The 19,918-nt window shown below is 44.8% G+C and overlaps 1 protein-coding gene and 1 long non-coding RNA gene across 2 annotated transcripts in view; one reads left to right on the forward strand and one right to left on the reverse strand.

Annotated features, from left to right (window-relative positions):
- The window catches only part of PARVA (parvin alpha), a 154,570-nt gene extending 145,220 nt beyond the window's left edge, over positions 1-9,350 (forward strand). The window contains exon 13 of the mRNA XM_019729368.2: positions 7,336-9,350. Within this exon, the coding sequence (XP_019584927.1) occupies positions 7,336-7,412 (77 nt within the window). The 3' untranslated portion in view covers positions 7,413-9,350. The remainder of the gene's footprint in view (positions 1-7,335) is intronic.
- LOC141572237 (uncharacterized) overlaps positions 1-19,918 on the reverse strand; it is a 156,119-nt gene that overhangs the window by 33,312 nt on the left and 102,889 nt on the right. The window lies entirely within an intron of this gene.

The raw sequence follows: 19,918 nt of genomic DNA on the forward strand, positions 1-19,918 counted from the left end.
GTGCTAAGAGGGAAATTCATAGCAATATAGGCCTACCTCAAGAAAGAAGAAAAATCTCAAGTAAACAATCTAACCTTACACTTAAAGGAACTAGGAAAAAGAACAGCAAACAAAGCCCAAAGTGAGTATAAGGAGGGAAATAATAATCAGAGTGGATAAAAATGAATCAGAGTCTATAAAAACAATACCAAAGATCAATGAAACCAAGAGCTGATTTTTTTAAAAGATAATATGGGCAAACCTTTAGCCAGATTCATCAATATAAAAAGAGAGTGGACCCAAATAAATTCAGAAATAACAGAGAAGTGACAACTGACACCACAGAAATACAAAGGATTACAAGAAAATACTATGAACAATTATACTCCAACAAATTGCACAACCTGGAAGAAATAGATTAATTCCTAGAAACATTCAATATTCCAAGACTGAATCAGAAATAAACAAAATCTGAACAAATTAATAACTACAAAAATCAAATCAGTAATCAAAATCAAATCAGTAATCAAAAAACCCTCAGCAAACTATAGTCTTGGACCAGATGGCTTCACAAGTGAATTTTACCAGACATTCAAAGAAGTAATACCTATCCTCAAACTATTCCAGAAAGTTGAAGAGGAGAGAAGACTCCCAAATTTATTTTATAAGGCCAGCATTACTGATAACCAAAATGACATGAAGACACTACAAAAAAGAAAATTATAGGCCAATATCCCTGATGAACATAGATGCAGAAATCTTCAATGAAATATTAGCAAGTCAAATTCAATAATACATTAAAGAAATCATACACCATGATGAAGTGGAATTTCTTCCTGGAATGCAGTGTTGATTCAACATCCGCAAATCAATTAACATGATACAACACATAAACAAAATGAAGTATAAAAATCATATGATCATATCAATAGATACAGAAAAAGCATTTGACAAAATCCAACGTTCATTCATAATAAAAACTCTGAGCAAAGTGAGGATAGAGGGAACATACCTCAACATAATGAAGGCCATATATGACAAACCCACAACTAACATCATACTCAATGGTGAAAAGCTAAAAGCATTTTCCTTAACATCAGGAACAAGACAAGGATGTCCACATTCACACTTTCATTCAACATAATACTGGAAGTCCTAGCCACAGCAATCAGACAAGAAATAAAATTCATCCAATTTGGAAAGAAAGAAGTACAACTGTCATTATTTGCAGGTAACGTGATACTACATATAGAGAGAGAACTCTAAAGATTCCACCAAAATACTATTAGATAAATGAATTGAGTAAAATAGCAGGATGCAAAGTTAATATTCAGAAATCGGTTGCATTTTGTATACCAATAGCAAACTATCAACAAAATTAAGAAAACAATCCCATTTCCAATTGCATCAAAAAGAATAAAATACCTAGGAATAAATTTCACCAAGGAGGTAAAAGACCTCTACTCTGAAAACTATAAGACATTGAAGAAGAGATAAATAAATGGAAGCATATACATGCTCATGGATAAGAATGAACATCATTAAAATGTCCATACTACCAAAAGCAATCTACAGACTCAATGCAATCCGTCAAAATACTATAGGCATTTTTCACAGAACTAGAATAAATAATCCTAAAATTTATATGGAACCACAGAAGACCCCAAATAGCCAAAGCAATTGAAAGACACACACACAGAAAGAAGAACAAGTTGGAGGTGTCACACTACCTGATATCAAACTATACTACAAGGTCATAATAATCAAAACAGTATGGTAGTGGCATAAAAGCAGACACACAGATCAAAGAAACAGAATAGAGAGCCCAGAAATAAACCCACTCCTATATTGCCAATTAATTAGTGATGATGGAGGCAAGAATATACAACGGAATAAAGGCAACCTCTTCAATAAATGGTGCTGAGAAAACCAGATGCAAAAAAAAAATGAAACTTCACCAATTACACCATATACAAGAACAAACTCAAAATGGATTAAAGACTTAAGTATAAGACCTGAAACCAGGGGTGGCCGGGTGGCTCAGGTGGTTGGAGCGCTGTGCTCCTAACACCGAGGTCGCCAGTTCGATTTCCACATGGGCCAGTGAACTCCGCCTTCTACAGCTAGATTAACAACAACGGCTTGACCTGGAGCTGGGCTGCTGTATGCGGCTGTGAGCCAGTGAGCAATGTTCCTAATACCAACACGGGCCAGTGAGACGCATCCTAGACTGAGAACAACGGTTTGACTCAGAGTTGGCAGTGGGGCAGGGGGTAAGGGGAAGGAAAAAAAAAAAAAGACCTGAAACCATAAAACTCCTAGAAGAAAACATAGGCAGTAAAGTCTGTGACATTGATCTTAACAATGCTTTTTTTCGCATGTCCCAATCAAGAGAAACAAAAGGAAAAATAAACAAACAGGAAGTTTCTGTACTGTGAAGGAAATCAAATGCAACAAAAAGACAACCTACTGAATGGGAGAAAAATCTTCCCCAACGATACATCTGATAAGGGTTAATATCCACAGTATATAAAGAACTCCTTCAACTTATCACCAAAGAAACAAACAAGTCAATTTGAAAAATGAGCAGAGGACCTGAGCAGACATTTCTCCAAAGAGGACATACAGATGGCAAATAGACATAGGAAAAGATGCTCAACTTCACTAATCATCAGGAAAATGCAAGTTAAAACCACAATGAGATCACCTCACACCTGTCAGAATGGCTGTCATCAATACATCAACAAACAACAAGTGTTAACAAGGATGTGGAAAAAAGGGAATCCTCATGCACTGCGGGACGACTACAAATTGGTGTAGACACTATGGACAACAACATGGAGGTCCTGTAAAAATTAAAATTAAAATTAGAACTACCATGACCCAGCAATTCCACTCCTGGGTATTTATCTGAAGAAATCCAAAACACTAATTTGAAAAGATATGTGCACCCTCTTGTTCACTGCAGCGTTATTAACAATAACCAAGGAAACAGCCTACTGTGTTTCCCCGAAAATAAGGTCCAGCTGGACAATCAGCTCTAATGCGTCTTTTGGAGCAAAAATTAATAGAAGACCCAGTCTTATATTTCTATAATATAAGACCCGGTCTTATAGGAGACCGGGTCTTCTATTAATTTTTGCATTAGATGCATTAGAGCTGATTGTCCAGCTAGGCCTTATTTTCAGGGAAACAGGGTAAGTGTCTATTGATAGATAAATGGGTAAAGAAGAGGTGGAACATATATACATGAAAAATAATGAAATATAAATAATGCAGAATAATAATGCAGCCATGAAAAATAATGAAATCTTGCCATTTGCAACAGCGTGGATGAACCTAGAGGGTATTATGCTAAGTGAAATTAAGTCAGACAGAAGAAAACAAATACCAATAATTTGTTTTCTCTACTCCAGTTCTTCAGATTTCACTTATATGTGGAATCTAAAAACCAAAATAAATGAAAAAATAAGACAAACTCCTAGATGTGAAGAATAAGTTGATAGTTGCTAGATGGGAGGGTGGTTGGGGGGATGGGTGAGAAGGGTGAAGGGATTAAGTGCAAATTGGAAGTTATAAATATAGTCACAGGGATGTAAAATACAGCTTAGGGAATACAGTTAATATTGTAATTATGCCTGGTATCACATGGGTACTAGACTTATCAGGGTGATAAGTAAATTATATAAATGTCTAATCACTATGTTGTACACCTGAAACTAATATAACATTGTATTGTACTATATGTGTAATTAAAAATATTTTTAAAAATGGATAAAGGTGCAGGCATCCCAGACAGGATGACGATATGTGCGATAGTTCTCCCTGGGGAGGGGAGAGTGGCTCAGTTATTGAGACAGAATCGCATGTGGCTGAAGCCCATGACAGCTCTGGCTGAGTCCAGTCCCTACCCTACTATCTGTGTGACCTTGGGCAACTTACCCCCCTGAGCCTCATTTTCATGTCTATAAAAAATGGAACTCCTAGAGATCTGCACATTACAGGATTAAATGTGACAACGCCTACTGCACAGCACCTGGCACCTAACAATAAATGTAAGCAGTTACCTATCTGGCTGGAACATTAAGAGTATGAATTGAGTAATGGTTGATGGGGATAAAGCAAGCTGATGTGAGGGCCTAGATGCCACGGCAGAAAGTTTGGACTTGACTCTGTAGGCGTGGGAGCTTTGGAGGTGCTTCAGCAGTAAGTGAGTTTGATCAGTGCTCTGTTCCAGGGAGATCATTTGGAAGGCAGTGCAAAGAACAGATGTTTAGATATAGGGCACCCTCGGCAGCATGGGGGACCCCAGGAGGAAAAACACGCTTAGGAGGGACATAGGGATGTCAGCTTTGAAAACCTTGACGTTGACACCTAGGCACTGAACAAGCAGAACTGCAGTTGGGTGAAAAGATCGGGGCTGTGATTATATAGTGGGAAGCACCTTGTGGGAACGAACACCTTTCCTTATGAAGATAGAGGAGAAAACAGGAAACTCTGAGCCGAGAGGTGGATGGTGTAGATAGATGTTGGTTGGGTCCCTGTCTCATGCCTCATGCCAGACCTCGGTAACTATCAGCTCTGGCCAACAAAAGCCACCCTTTATTCTCATTTATTCTACATGCCTGGTCACTGCTTAAGGAGGACCTCTAGAAAGATTGGTGTCCCTTGAGGGGCTCTGTCCCTGGCAAGGCCACTCCAGCATCCTAAAGCCATGAGAAAAGTACTCTTGAGTGGCCAGACGATGAGCACCCCATCTCTGGGTAGGAGAAACACAGTGGGAGAGCCCAGGCCAGGATGTCTGCGTGTTTTCTTGAGCTGCTTAACAGGAGACTTCCGGGGAACAGATTGGAAGTACTCCTTCTTATACTTCAGGTTTTAGGCACTTATTGCCCTCAGGACAGTTTTCCCAGTATCAATCTGTAGGGATATGTCAGCATATAGATGACATTTCTTGTGCAATGATTGAACTGATTAACATGAAACTTCCTGACCAATGTGAATGGAAAAACATCTGTTTTATTTGTTGTTACACTGGGCATAATGCCCGTGCTGAAAATTTCCAGTACATAACGGAGAAGCGAAATGGTATTCTGTGGACCTGTGCTTTGTGAGAAGTCTACCCCAGCCCTCTGTCTGGTGTCTGTGCTTCTCCCTGGACAGGGAGATTCAGCAGTACATGCTGCAGATTTTACAAAAGGTGGGTAATTACAGAGGACGTGGCTAATTCCCTGAGGGTGTTGCAAAATCGCATTGACTACGGTAGACGCGTTTTTCGTGGCAAAATGGTGTTCAAGTCAGGAAACGCGTTCTCTGCCGTGCTGTTTGATACTCAGGGCACTGCTGCACCTTGACATCCCCTGGAAACAGCCGTCCCCAGAGGCTGCATAGTCCAGCTGCAGTGGGTAGAACGGACTGGAGAGGGGAAGAGGCTTTAAGACGCCCAGGCAGGAGCCTGCTGCAGTGACTCCGCCCCCTGCCCCTTCACCCTCACTCCCTTGGTGAGCCCACTTTGTCTCCTCTCTGCCTTCCTAGGAGTTCCCACCTGGGGTAACTTCCTAATCTTTGACTTGAGTGGAATTTAAGAAACACTCAAACACCAAGTGGTCAGGGGAGGACAGGAACCCACCCACAGGGCATGGAGTGATGCAACATGAATAGGGGACGGTAGCAGGGCTCAGCCACTGGGCAGGGTCCCAGGTAGAGAGGCTCAGATACATGCACGAACCAACATGGGAACAGAAAGGGAAACTGAGCTCCAGGCCTCCCAGGATCCCTGGGAGGCCCTAGTCTACCAGGAGGAGAAAGAGTCCAAGCCCAGCTGCAACTGGGATGAGACTGGGGAGGGCCGCACAGGAGGAGGCCCAGAGGTGGGGGGAAGCCCTAAGGAGGTTCCCCAGGTCCTCGGCTAGGGCCCCATGCGTGCTCATCTTTGTGGGGCCTGGGACCTGGCTGTGGCAGCTGCAAAGGTCCCAAGGCTAAAGCCTGGGAGCCACAACCAAGCCTGACTAACGACTCACCTCGGTGCTTAAAGGATCCCTCCCTAGTCCTCTCGCCAGGGTGTTACCTCTTAGAGTCCTGACATGTCCCCAACCCCTCCTTTCTAGGAGGCTCAGCCTGATCCCTCCCACCGTGAAATCCCATTCATTGTTTTCTCTTAACATCATTTATCTCACCTGAACTTCTGCACCCTTAGGTGTCTTTTTAATCATGTTTACTGTGAACAATGTCACATCGCCAGAAAGCAACATAAAGTATAAATGTGCAGGTTAGTGAAACATTACCCAGAGAGCCACCGTGCCACCACCACCCAGCTCAGGGATATCACCCAGCTCCGGCGCGTTCCCTCCAACTCACCTTTTTTGAACATAATCCTCTCCCTCTTCCCTAAAGATGACCACTCTGCTGACTTTTACAGGCATCAGGCTTTTGTCTTTTTAATTGTTTTTTTTTCTTTTTCTACTTTTATTACCTTAGTATGCATTCCTAAATAGTAGGCCGAGTTCCTTTTTAAATGTGTTTTCTCTACTCCAGTTCTTCAGAGGAAAGCCCTCCAAGGGATAAAACTACAAAAACACAGGAGCAGAGAGGGGGCCTTGGTGGGGGGAAGAGAAGGCGGAGGGGCTGGCAGAGGTTAGAGGGGCAGCCGAGAAGAGGACTAAATGAAAGGAAGGGAAGGAGGGAACACAGGAAATGGTTGTTTAAAAGCTTGGCAACCCATGGTAGAACTCTCCTGAATACCCTCCAACACCCAGCCTCAAACCCAGCTGCCTTGCTCTATCCTTACTCTGAATCTGTCTGGCCCCTGAAGACACATGTTTACTGAGTACTCTCTGCCAGGTTGGCTTCTGGGCCCTTCCTAAGGGTGAGGCAGGTTGGTCGTAACTCACCTTTCCCCCGCTGTAGCCTCAGACGCTTCCCTCCTTCCTACCACTCAGGGCCAGCTCTGTGGGAGAGGGGCCCCGGGGGTAGGTGAGACTCAGGGGACAGCAAGCACCTCTCTTTTCTCAAGATGCTGTTTCCAGGGTGAAGGCTGCATGCTCTGGGGCCTGCTTCATTTTATTGAGGTGAAACCCCACAGCCCAACACGTCTGCCCCTTGCTAGCCCCATGCCCTGAATTCTCACTGCACACTTCAACACCCACCTGCCCTGTGTCATCTCCTAGGGGAGGCTCCTGTCTCCCAGGAGAACGGGGAGCTCTTCCAGAGCACAGAATAATGTCCCGTGGGTAAGGGGTGTGACCTCCCCCAGCACCATGCTGGGCACGAGGTGATAGACGGAAGAGGACAACAGATGCCAACTTTGGGTCACGTGACCCCAATGAAGCTTTGTGTATTTTTTTGTTTTCTATGCAGACATTGTCAACTGTGACCTGAAATCCACACTGCGAGTGTTGTACAACCTCTTCACCAAGTACCGGAACGTGGAATGAGGGGCAGATGGGACCATCCTCCAATCCTCCTTCACCTGCTTACTCCTGTCTCGTGCTCTCTGCTCTCCCACAGTCCGCTATAACTCAGAGACAGTGGGAACTGAATTAGGAAGGAAATACTCAGTAACTCAGTGGGCTGACCCACACCTCCCAGGTCCTGGGGATTGACCCAGCAATGGCCTAAGAAGGTCATCCCCATCCTGGTGTCGGGTCCAGATTTCCCTCAGTGTGATTTGGGAACCCGCTCAGGCCCGAGAGGCCCACACAGAAAATGAAAATAAAGATAAGAGTTTCCATTTGATGGGTGTAAACCATGTACCAGACACCACAGTACGGGCTCTGAGGTACTCAAACTCAGTCCTCACGACTCCTTTTGAAGCAGGTGTTACAGATGAGGAAACTGAGGCTCAGAGAGGTTCAGTGACTTGCCAATAGTTGGCATTTTTTCCCCTTTGAACAGCATATTTGCTAATAACTAGCCAATTACATCCCATTCTTTGCACGTCCTATTGTCGTGTGTGTATGTGTGCACATGTGCCCACAGAGAAGACAGGGCCCACTAACGCCACCACCAACCAGGCCGGGTCAGGGCTTAGTGATTCATACTCAAATTGGCAAATGAAATTTAACCCAATTAATAGTGTATGTGTGGCAGGAGTCATGTCCCTCAACTCCTTTGTACAAATGAAAATTACTCTTAATTCCTTCAGATTTGTAATAACTCCATACTCTGGTTTCAGGGTGACATTTGGAAAGGATTCTGTTTAAAATTAATGGAGTGGCACATTTTACAGCCTTTTTGCTTGATTACATGTAATGGAAGTGCCCTATATTTTCCTGCAAAATAAGTACTCGATTCATTATCATTAGGCAAATGTATAATATACGCCTGCACCACAGAAAGCTAGGCGCAGGCCCACGTGAGCATGGCTTGGGAAGTAGGGCTCTTCAACAGGGACCCTTGAACTTTAAAGAAAGGAACTCCTTTTTGCTTTCTAATTGATCATTTAGACCGTTTCTGGCTAAGTCTGCCTACATGCAATTACCAGCTAATTCAAGCGAGGAAAAATGTAAGTCATTCAGACCCAAGCCGAGTGGTTTCCTTGCGTGGGCTACTCACAGGCTTGTGGTAACTTGTATCCCCTCTCTGTGAACCCAACTTTTAAATACAAGGCTCTAATTGTCCCAGGCTGCCAGGTCCTGTAGTAATAGGAAAGGGACTAAAATGGGGGGTGCTTCGGGGGACAAGAAGCTTGGGGAAAATATTTGCACACTTAACATATAGGGGAATATCCTCAGGCAGACGGATGGATGGGACTTGTGGGGTTTACAGTCTTTGTAAATTGACCAAGTGCTTGTGGGATAATTAATAACTTGTACTGATATGTCTTTATAGAATCTTCCCAAATATGCCAGATGGACACAGCCTGTGTACCCGCCTCCAGAAGTCTGTGCTTGCTTTGTCACTACTTTCGCCCATTGCACAAAGCCCTGCTCTAGTCTGAGGCTGAACCCTGTCTACACCACCCAGAGTTAGGCCTCCATGTGGTCCAAAACGTTTTCTTCCAGCTCCTAAACAATTCTTACTCTACGGTCTATCTGCAGTAACTCAGAACCCAACAAATTTAGAGACACTACATATTTCTTTAGATATTTTGCTCTAAAAAAGAACTGTTATTCAGCAAAATGAGCATTTAAGATGTAATGACAATGTACTCTCTTGTGTCCATTTATGTAAAAGGATAGTTATTTTTCATGTAATTATGAAATATTATGTTTCTCATTAGGAAATACTAAGTAGTATAATATTTGTTTGCTCTCTTTTAAATTCCTGATTGGAAATCAAGATAAATCATTGCTTTACCTCCTTGAGCAATACTAAAGCGAGATGATATAAGAAGAATGCATTCATTTAAACATGCTTTGCTGTACAACCTTTCTCTCTGGTTTTGTCTTTTGTTTTTGTCTTTGTTTTGTCTTTCGTCTTTTGTTTTCAAGCTGCAAGTGTAACAAGACCCCTTATTAAGATCACTCCTTTTTGTACTTTATATACTTGAGATGAAAACACATCAGAACACTTGGAAAGTTTTTTTTAATAACAGGTCTAATTTCTCAGAAAATAGTGTTTCAAGACTGAGGTCTTAGCCTCAATCCAGAATCCCTGGACCTGGGCCTGGTTTTAAAACTCTGTCATCTCATTTAGAGGTTTTCCTTTAGATTCTGCTGCTCAATACATGGCCATGGTTTTAAAGGTAGGAAAATGGCATCAGAACAATAAATAAACCAAAATTAACCCTCATCTCTTTTAAAAAAAAGAAGCTGAGATAAGTCTAGTCTCTATAGGCTTTTCTTTTTTTTCTAAATTTAAATGCATTGATATTTTTAATAGTTAATACATGGTGCAAAATTCAAAATGCATAAATGGGTATCTAGTGAAAAACCTAAATCTCCCTCCCTCCTTCTCCCCTCCCTCCCAGCAGCCAATACCCCTCCCTAAAGACAACTTTTTGATCCATTTCTTATATTCACTTCCAGAGATACTTCAGCCATAAAAAGCATCATCACACATAAAAAATTGTTGGGGTTTTTTACATAAATAGCATATTATACATACTATCAGGCACATTGCTATCACGTAATATTATATCTTGGAGATTATTTTACACTGGGTATTAAAACCTTTCACACTAGAAAAAAAATGAGAATCTGAGCACTTTGTAAATCCAAGGACCCATCTCTGGCCTGCCTGAGTTAGGACATGAAAGCCCTACCCAAAGGAGGTGCTGCTGCCTCCATAGTGATTTCCAAAGTCAGAGACAGACTTACTGGGGTGGGGGGTAAGGGGGGTGTTACCAGAAACATTCTCGTGTGCCCTGCCTAACCTGAAGTCCTCCTTTAGATGATTATGGTGAGTGGTGTGCAGTTTGATTAAGCTTTCATTTGTACGTATTACTAGGGCTAATTTGGAATTCATTAAGAGAGTCCTCCAGGTGACTGAGTGCCCTGCCGTGTTCTGCTGCCAGCCCAGCCGCCACACGGCGCTCCTTGACTCAGTCAGAAGTCCCTGGATTTCACATGTGCAGGCAGAGTTGACATTTCCAAACTCTGGGACAAGGACTCTTTATCAGCACATCATCAGTGTTGCCTGAGTTGGTTGTGATTTGTAATTGCTACTCTTAACAGTACTGTTCTAATTATGAATTACTGTTAGCTTAGCTTTATCATTATCTATTTATTTTGTGGTGGGTTGCCTGGTTAACCCTACAAAGTATCCTGAAGCTTATTTGCATCAACAGTATCCTGGGGCTGTAATTTTCCAATAACTAGACTCTAAGATGTATACATTGTGGTTCAAATATGAATTATCCATACTCCAGTGCTAGAGCAAATGTATACATAACCCATTCCTCCCCAAATTATCACTAATTTATTTTTCCACTGGAAAATGAGACTAGACGGAGTCGGTGAGTCAAGCAGTCTTGCCTGCCTAAGGAGGGACTGACCAAAAGTAACTGGAGATCCACTGCCGTTAATACAGCCCTACCTACATAAAGCATCATAGGTATGCAAGAGGGATATGTCCTAAAACCTTCACCCATGTTAAAGTTACAAGCAATCTCCCCTCATAAAATTCACGTAGGTCTGTTGGGAAATTCAAGAGAGTTGTTTTGGAAAGTGAGAAGAAGAAGAGGCCTGCACTGAGATGCAAATACTGGGAGGTAAGTGGACTTGCCAGAGGAGGGGCCTCCATCTACATTCCAGCTCCCCGATACCTGCAGATGCGGGTATCAGCAAAATGCAAGTTAGTATGCGTGAGTTGCTCGTTGTCATGACCACAAAGATTCTATCTACGAACACCAAGTTTCAATTGTTCTTTTTTCCCTGAAAAATATAAATCCAGGCTGGCTCCAAAATTTGCTCCTGCTACCGCTTTACTAGGGTGATTGCACATGTAAATATTTGCATGTGTGTCCATGGTGCCAGCAAGGCAGCTGCCAGGGTGGCTCAATGCAGGATGAGCAACCCCCACCTGGCAATCTTGAGAGTTTCAGGCCCCCCAGGTAGGAAGCCACCAGTGAAGTAGCTCTTACCGTCCATTCTGCGGGATGTTTAATAGAGGTTCAGGGAAAAAGTGACACATTCAAATAAGTCTGGGAGACAGCTGAAAGAAAATTAAACTCACTTTCTACAGTGTGGGTTTTATGTTTTGCTCTGTTTTCTCATTGGAGCCCATCTCAACATTGCCCACACTAACGCCTACTATGACTCTCTAAGGGGAGACAGAATAGAGCATGTCCAGTCACGTTTGACCATGGAGCCTATTTGCCTCCCGAGAAATGTGCAGGATGGGTCCCCTGTAGATCCCTCTATTCATTCAGCCACTTGGCCATCTAGTCACCAAGTATATGCTGAGTGTCTACAACGTGTTAGGTAGACCATGTCCAGTGGCAAGTGAGGCTCACTCGTGCAGCTCAGCCTAATGGGAAAGTCATGCAAAAAACAATCACAAATCAATGGTACAGTAAATCCTCACTTAACGTCGTAGGTAGGATCTTGGAAACTGCAACTTTAAGAAGACATATAACAAAACCAATTTTACCCTAGGTTAACTGATATAAACAAGAGTTTTCCTATGATGTATTTCTGGTCACAAAAAAACATCACCAAACTTCTACATAAAGACTCCAAACACTTCTAATATTAAACGTCAAAATAAATGTGAGCTATATATACATTTACGAAAGATTAATAAAAGCAGAAGAATTACTTTCCAACCCACTTATTCCGGTTCAGGGTTGTGGACGGCCGGAGCCCATCCCAGCAGCTCCGGACACAAGCAGGCAGCCACCCCAGACTGCATCACACACACCCACACTCACTCAGACTGGCACAGTTTAGACACACCAATTCACCTCACGTGTACATCTCTGGGATATGAGAAAAAAACTGGAGGACCCAGAGGAAACCCACACAGTGATGGGGAGAACATGCCAACTCTATACAGACAGTAGCCCTGCCCAGGAATCAATTTTTTTTCTTAACAATGTTCTAACAAAACAAAGTTGAACGATGTTATTCAAGGACCTGCTATACTTACAACTGCGATGACTGCTGTGGAGAAGCACAAAAAACTATGAAAGAAGTCTCATTTGGATTTTAAGGTCAAGACAGAACTCTGGCAAAGAGTCATTTTAAAGTAACACCTGAATCATTGAGTTACGCAAGTGAAGAGCTTGCCTTTCAAAGGAACAGCACGGAAAGCATCCCAAGCCAGAAGACGACTTGGTTCCCTGGAGGAACTGGCAGAAAGCCAGGATGGCTCAGGGTACAGTGTGGAGAAAATGTATCAAATTAGAGGGATCAAAGGATTGTAGGTTTTACCATAAGATAAATGGGAATCAGTGTATGGTAAGTCTTCTAGCCACTGTGTAGGAAAACATTGGAGAAAGATACGTCAGCAATATGGAGGTCTGAGACTGCCCTTCCCATCTGCAAACCACGGTCATAGCTGCAGAGCAAAGGAGACCAGGTGAGACTGAGCCTCTGCCTGCCCCCAATTTTGTCTCAAGCAAGTGGTGGAAGCCTGGGTGTGCTTTTAACGGCAGTGCCTGCTGGGCGGTCCTAACACTTCACCTCCCTGGGGCTGCTGAGAGGGCAGAAACCACTAGACCATCTCCAACCACTCCCCATTTTGGTCTTCTGAGAAGAGTTAAGAGAACCGGAAAACTGGATGAGTTTGCACATGTGAAACAAAGGAAAAGGGGACTAGCAACCAGAGAGCTGATCCCTGGGGACCAGTGCTTCCAACCTTCTCACCCATGAAAGACTTCTGCTGTTTTATTCCTATGTGGATTTGAGGGGGAAGGAGGAGCAGGAATGCTGTCATCCAGCCTGGGGACAGGGCAAGGTAGAGGCTTCCTGGAGGTAGAATAATTTCATTTTCCCAATCATATTAATCAGCATAAATTATTATTGTTATAATGCCTACGCATTATATAAAGCCTACCAAAAGTGGGTCACTTGTGCTTCACAGTTAGTGTCTTGAGAAATATCTTTCATAGGAAGGTATATTATTTTCACCGGGAATTTTGAAATACCAGAAATATCCCTGGAAAGCCCCGTCTGAGCGCTCTTTGGTCGGAAACCAGTCCAGTGGGCATCTGCCCCAGAAAGATGCTTCTCTTTAGCAGGATCTGTGGCCTTCGCAGTCCATATCCTTGCCTTGACCCCCAGGCTTTCTGCACACACATGGGTACTAGCTTTGATGCTGGCATTTAAAAGGGCACTTAGAAAATTTTGAGAAGCCCAATGATTAAGATAAATGATGTTTTATCAGTGAAACAGACTTTTCATTTCTTGTTATCGATTTTCATGTTTTCACATCTTCAGATGTAATTTGTTAGCCCAGGGCGGCATTCCAAGACACACAAACATCATTAAGGTAACTGCTTTAAAGAGTGCCATGTTTTATTGAGGTGGACAGGACAATAGATATTTAATCTGCTACACATTTGTTCGGTATGGGAGCCAGGGCTGGCATTGCACGACTCTCAGGCTTTTATATGTCTTCCTGGAAACGCTGACAATGGCCTCACCGCCTGCCCATATAAATAGTGCCTGCCCTTGGCAAACATTTGCCCATGTTTCTGAAAAGCAGCTCCTGGAAGCAAGCCGCCTTCCACTTGAGCTTCAGAGGTTACCCCATCTATCCTTATTTGTCATGACATTGGAAATATAAACTCTCATGGAACTGGGGACATTTGGCTTAAAATAATGGACAATAAGAAGATGGCCAGGGAGCATGTGCTAGGCTAGGTCACTGAGGCATAGACGCCTCATTTCTTGACGTTTGGAGTTTCTGGTTGATGCGGTGTACTCAGGGGGGGGGGGGGGGCATTCTCTGTGCAGCATCTGAGCCTGTACTTACTGCGTCGTTGGTTCTCCCAGCTAATTCCCAGAATGTCCTACAATCCCGCACTGGAAATGTGTGTTGTCCAGACCCATAACTAAGTCTGCCGTTGCCTGTGAGAGGCCAAGCTCACCATCAACCACTCTAATCAGGGCACCTGCCAGATTACTTTATAACATTCACCTGTCCACGCATTTGCACTAACAGATTGACTGACTGTCTGACCTACATGCTTTCGATGGGATCTGTCAAAATACAGAACTTTGTCTTCTGTGCTTTTCATGACGATTCCTATCCCCTCATGAAGTGTTCTCACCCATAGTGGCTGGGACACCGAACACCATGGGACAAGAAGAATCCCTGTCGACTCCCTGGGTGGAGCCCCAAACTGTGCATGATCAGAATGTAGTCAAGTCAAGGAATGTTTCTGGAATGTCTGTTCCGGGTTCAGCCCCATTCTATGCACGAAATGGGATCAGAAAGCACACAGTCCCTTCCCAAATGGATTCTTCCATCCTAAAGTGGGTGACAGATGTAGCTCATTTAAAATAATTCAGTGGCATGAGAGAGTGCCGGATGCCTTTGAAAGTCCCTGTTAGATTCTCCCAGAAAATACCCCAGCCCAAGCTGCCTGAAATTTTTAGGGGCATTTGCCTCCAGGATCAGCAATTTCATGTTTCATACAGATTTGGTGCTTCAAAAGCACACAATTCACCCTAAAGCCAAATGGAGACAACATTATTTTTCTTCTCTAACTTGTTGCTGAAAAAATCACTGTCTTTATTCCACAGACTCCAAGTAGTCGTGAAAGACCCCAAATTCCAGCCTGGGCTCCACTGCAAGTTATTTTGACTGTCCTCACACTGAAAGTTTCCTTGCTTCTCCAAATCACCTTTTGGTCAGCCCCCCTGGTAGGCATCTTGTGGGGACAGAACCACAAAAAGCAGTTTCCAGGCTCTCGGCCTCACATAGACAGGTGCTGGCTCAGGTAGTAATTGGCCATCAGCTGTGATTGCATGCCCATCAGCTGTGGCTAGTTGGCCGTCAGCTGTAACCAGTGAGCCATTGGCCACTAATATAACTGCTGTGGCTACGCTAGCAGAAAAAATGGGGGCTAGCAAGAAGATGGCGGCTGAGCCTGCAAGCGGAGCAATGATGGTTGAGAATTGTGTGGCTCCTCCTTCCTGTGTCTCCAACCCAGCCACCAGCGAGAATATAGTGGTATGACTCCCCCATCTATGGCTCCATGGGTGTTCCTTTTTGGCCTCACCATGTCCTGCGTTCTTATGTGGGGAGTGGGACCAGAGACCCCGCAGGCCTCCCCGCACGACACATCTCTACTCTTGTTCCCCAGCATTGAACTGCTGCAGGAAATCACAGAACGGATACGCCATGAGCTAACCACTGAGTCACCCTTTAATTGCCACTGGGTGCCCTCTGGCTTCCTCGAGTCCTCTCTCATCTCTCGTGAATTGCCTTCATCTCCACAAACACCTATTCCCTACCTTTTCAGCAGGCCTCTCCTTCCACTTTCTCCACCCTTATGTCTTTAACGCTTCCTTCACCAAGAAATCAAAGTTGGTTGTTTCATGTTCTTTCCTCCTTAGAGCTGCTCCTTCTTTAGACAGCCTTGGTCTCATCCAGAGGTGTCATCTCCTTCCCAGGCACCCCTGCTCTCAGGCACACAAAGGAGTTCTGAATTTTCTGCTTCTCTCCCATGACGACCTCCTCCAACACAGCCAATCAGCAATGTTTTGCATTGAGCCCCAGCTCTTCAGGCCCCCCAGTGATTCCCCTAATTTGGATCTCATCCTCTGGTGCGTAGATATTACAATGGCCTCTTAACTCGTTTCTGTTTGGGTTAATCCATCCCGCACATGTTCCCTGCTTACATTTATTGAAACACAGCTCAGACCATCTCACACCCCTCTCAAATAACTAACTGAGCACTTACAATGTACATTTTATACACATGATCTCATTTAATTCTCTCAGCAACCCTATGAGGTAGGTACAATTTCCATCTTTATTTTACATATGAAAAATTGAAGACACACACCTGAAACTAATAATAATAAGAAGAAAAACTGAAGGCGCAGAGAGATTTAGTGACTTGATACAGGTCCCATGCCTCCTAAGTATCAGAGCTGGGCTTTGAGCCTGGGCAGTCTGGCTCCAGAGTTCAGGCTCTAACCTCTTGAACTCAGCACGTCTTCCTCACCAACTTTAGTGGCTCCCGCTGTCCACAGACCAGAATCCCTTTGTCTGTTCAGGGCCTCTGGAGTCTGGTTCTGTTCTGCCTGACCAATCACTGACTCTTTTCATCCAGACAGACCCATCTGTTTGCCAGAGAACCTTTACTTCCTGCCAGCAGCTGTTCTTTTGCCTTGTTTTCAAATGGAATTCCTGAAACAACCAGGTTCTGACTGATAAGGTTGTCATTCATTCATTGATTCTTCATTTGTACAATAAATATTTAAATATTGCCTATGGGGCTAGGTACAGGAGAATACTGCCAAGGACAAAACAAACATGGCCTCTTCCCCACGTGTGTATGCGTTAGTGACTTCCAAGCCCTGCTAACCTGCCTCTGGCCACCAGTTCAGACCCCAGATGGAACTGGGCTGCTTCTCCGCCCATGCTCCTGCTCGGTCTTGACCCCTTCCAGCAGCATCCCTGTTAGGACCCTGCTCATCCACTTGTCTCTGGGATCAGACCCCCTTTGGTTGTGTCAAATGGAACCCATGCTCTAAAAGGGGACAAATACTCCCTCTCGGGAATGCTCAGCTACAAGCCCCTTTCCACTTAGGCGGCTGTGATTCAGTGATGACCCCAGCAATTCTGACAGGCTTTAGACAAACTCTCGTTGGACTCGAACCATGTGCCAGGCACAGTGTTCGCTCCCACAGACATTTCAGCGACATCTCAGGTAGGTGCTATTTTTATCCATTTTATAGAAGAGAAAGCAGAGGTTCAAAGAGGTTTCAGCTGAGAATCAGAAGTCTTGATTCTCTCCAGTTTTCTGCTGCCTCCGTGTTCCTATAATACTGGCTACCCCAAGCCACAAGGGCTGAAGATGGGGGTCAAGAGCAATGCCAGTGAGGTTTGCCTGCAACTGTGGACCAGTGTTGCTTTTAATATCTCAGGACTGTATGCCTTATTGAGTTTATTTCATGTGTTTATCCAGTTGGTTAGCAGACGTGGAGTGGTGGGGCTTTCCATAACTGACTGCAGGAAACTCTGAAATTGAATGGAAAAAAAGGTTGAACAAAGCTCCAAAGGTATTCTTTTGAGGGTATGTTCTGTGTTTTTCCTGCCAAACACTTGGTTATCGGGAGTGCTCTGGGAAGAAGTGCAGGTGTGAATGCCTGAGGGAGCCTCACTTTCTCTCCAGCAAAGCAGTGGCCTGTCATTGTCCTGGAGGGGACTGGGGGTTAGGGGGAGTGGGGGATCAGGGGGCTGTCCAGCTTTGGGCAGAAAGCAGACAGGCGGAGCACAAGTCATGTGGCTGGAGGGAGGGAAAGGGCCTAGGTGGGCTGGGACACCTGACCGCTGCTGGGCTCCTGGAAAGCAGCCAGACTGCTGAGATCTCACAGGGGAGCGAGGGAGGGAGCGGATGAGCCCAGGTAGAGCTAAGCCCAGGTAGCAAACAAGGCTAGAGATCAGGGGGAGGAGGCACCCTGCACAGAGGGGACTGACTGGTCTGACACGTTCAGAAAGGCAACTGGACAGACCAGCCTTTTGAGCCCCACTGGGGAATTGGGGAACCGGGCAGGGTTGGAGGCAGGGCTGTCAGCTAGGTAGATAAGAGACCCAGGGAAGAGGGCGCTGCCATCAAAGTGCCTAGCTGGACTCTGGGTCTTTAATAACCAAGAATGTCCAGGGCTGCTGAGCTGCTGCATGCCCATGAACCCTGCCCCCATGCTCTCCAATCCTCCCCTACCACCTCCCACCCCCCAGTCAGGGGCTTGGCACTTGTATCTGCCACTGGGAATATCACTGGACCCAGCAGTGGGGAACTAAAGAAACGTGAGGACAGCAGTCCTGACTCACAGTCCAGGCCCAGCCCAAACACCCGGCTGAGAGCAAATGGCTCCATTGGCATGGCCTGTGCCCATGTGTGAACGTTTCTGCTTCCTCCATTCATGACCCAGGTTACTCACAACGGCCTCTGCACAAATGCTGATTGAAAAGTGAAAGATGCCACATGGACGCATATTTATAATAGCTCAATAAGCTCATATTTCAAAACGGATTTCCAGGGGAAAAATGAAAGCAAGTCATACATAGCAACCATCTCCTTCTCTTAGATTTTCTCAATGTCTCACAGTCAAGTTATACAGACCCAGCATAGACCCAGGGGAGAGGGTACAAGCACATTTTCTAGGTACAGCCAGAAACGCTGAAAAGTTCTCTTTAGAGCAAAGGACCTGGGTTCCAGCTCTGGTACTTGCTAGCTGTGTGTTATTGGGCAAGTCACTTTACCTCTTTGAGCCTCCTTATAGTGAGATGTAAGGGGGACTTGTCACAGGTTGAGTACTGGGCTTGGTTCTGCTTGCCTGACTCAACAGTGTCTCTTTCCCACCACACTCATTTCAGGCCTCCTTCTGACACAGTGCTCTAACCATGACAGTAACCATCCCAGACTCAGCAGGACCAGTCTGTAACCTAGTACTTGTCAAGAGGATTGAATGCAAGTGTGGACATTCACTGAAACCAAAAGCTCCATGGCAGATGTGAGTTCTTATTGCTATTGTTATTCCTACAAGCGTAAGACCAGGGTGGGCAAATAGTGGCATGCTTATTCTGCTCCTCACATACCTATGGAAGACATTACTAATCAATCCAGCACCCTCCCCCTTTAGACTGACTGCCGATGTCTGCAGTGGAGTGGGAGGGAGGGCAGGAATGGAAAAGGAAAGCCATTTGTCATTGTGGGGCTGCACGGAATTTATAGCTTAGGATACCAACACAAGTCTCCAAATAAGTGCCCGATGTTAATCACAGGTCAGAGGCCCACTCCTGGGCCAATGAACTGCAATGGGGTAGGGGCAGGAGGCAGAATCTACCAGAAGATAGTCGCTACCACTCAAACTCGAGAGAAGGAAACACCTACTAGAAGAAAGCATGTTGTGTGCTCAAGTAGAACAATTGTTCTCCTCTAGCAAAGACACTACCCTAGGTTCTGAGGGTAGTACCAAGCCATGTGGGAGATGAACACACAAACCCAGAGAGGTTAAGTAGTGTGGCCAAGATGACCCTCTGGAAAGGGCCAGGACCCTCTGACTCCAGCCTCTGTGCTTTTCACTTTGGGGCCAGCAGCAAGGTTTCCAAACACCCACACATTTACACAGCCAACCTCACAGAGGCCCCTGGACCCTGCAGCCAGAAGGCGGCCCTGGACAGTGAGACCCAGGGAGCCCTTGGCTCGGTTCTAAGTGTGGAGAAGCAACCACAATGAAATCCAGAAGGCTCTTTAGAGAAGCCTGCAGTTTGGGAACAATCCTGCTAAGTCATAAATGCTTCAGATTCCTCAGCTTTTGCCTGCAGAATTTCTGGCAGCCCCGGGCAGAGGGTGAGTACTCATGGATAGACA

Source organism: Rhinolophus sinicus, linkage group LG06 (genome assembly GCF_036562045.2).
Source record: "Rhinolophus sinicus isolate RSC01 linkage group LG06, ASM3656204v1, whole genome shotgun sequence".
Classification (NCBI taxonomy): Eukaryota; Metazoa; Chordata; class Mammalia; order Chiroptera; family Rhinolophidae; genus Rhinolophus; species Rhinolophus sinicus.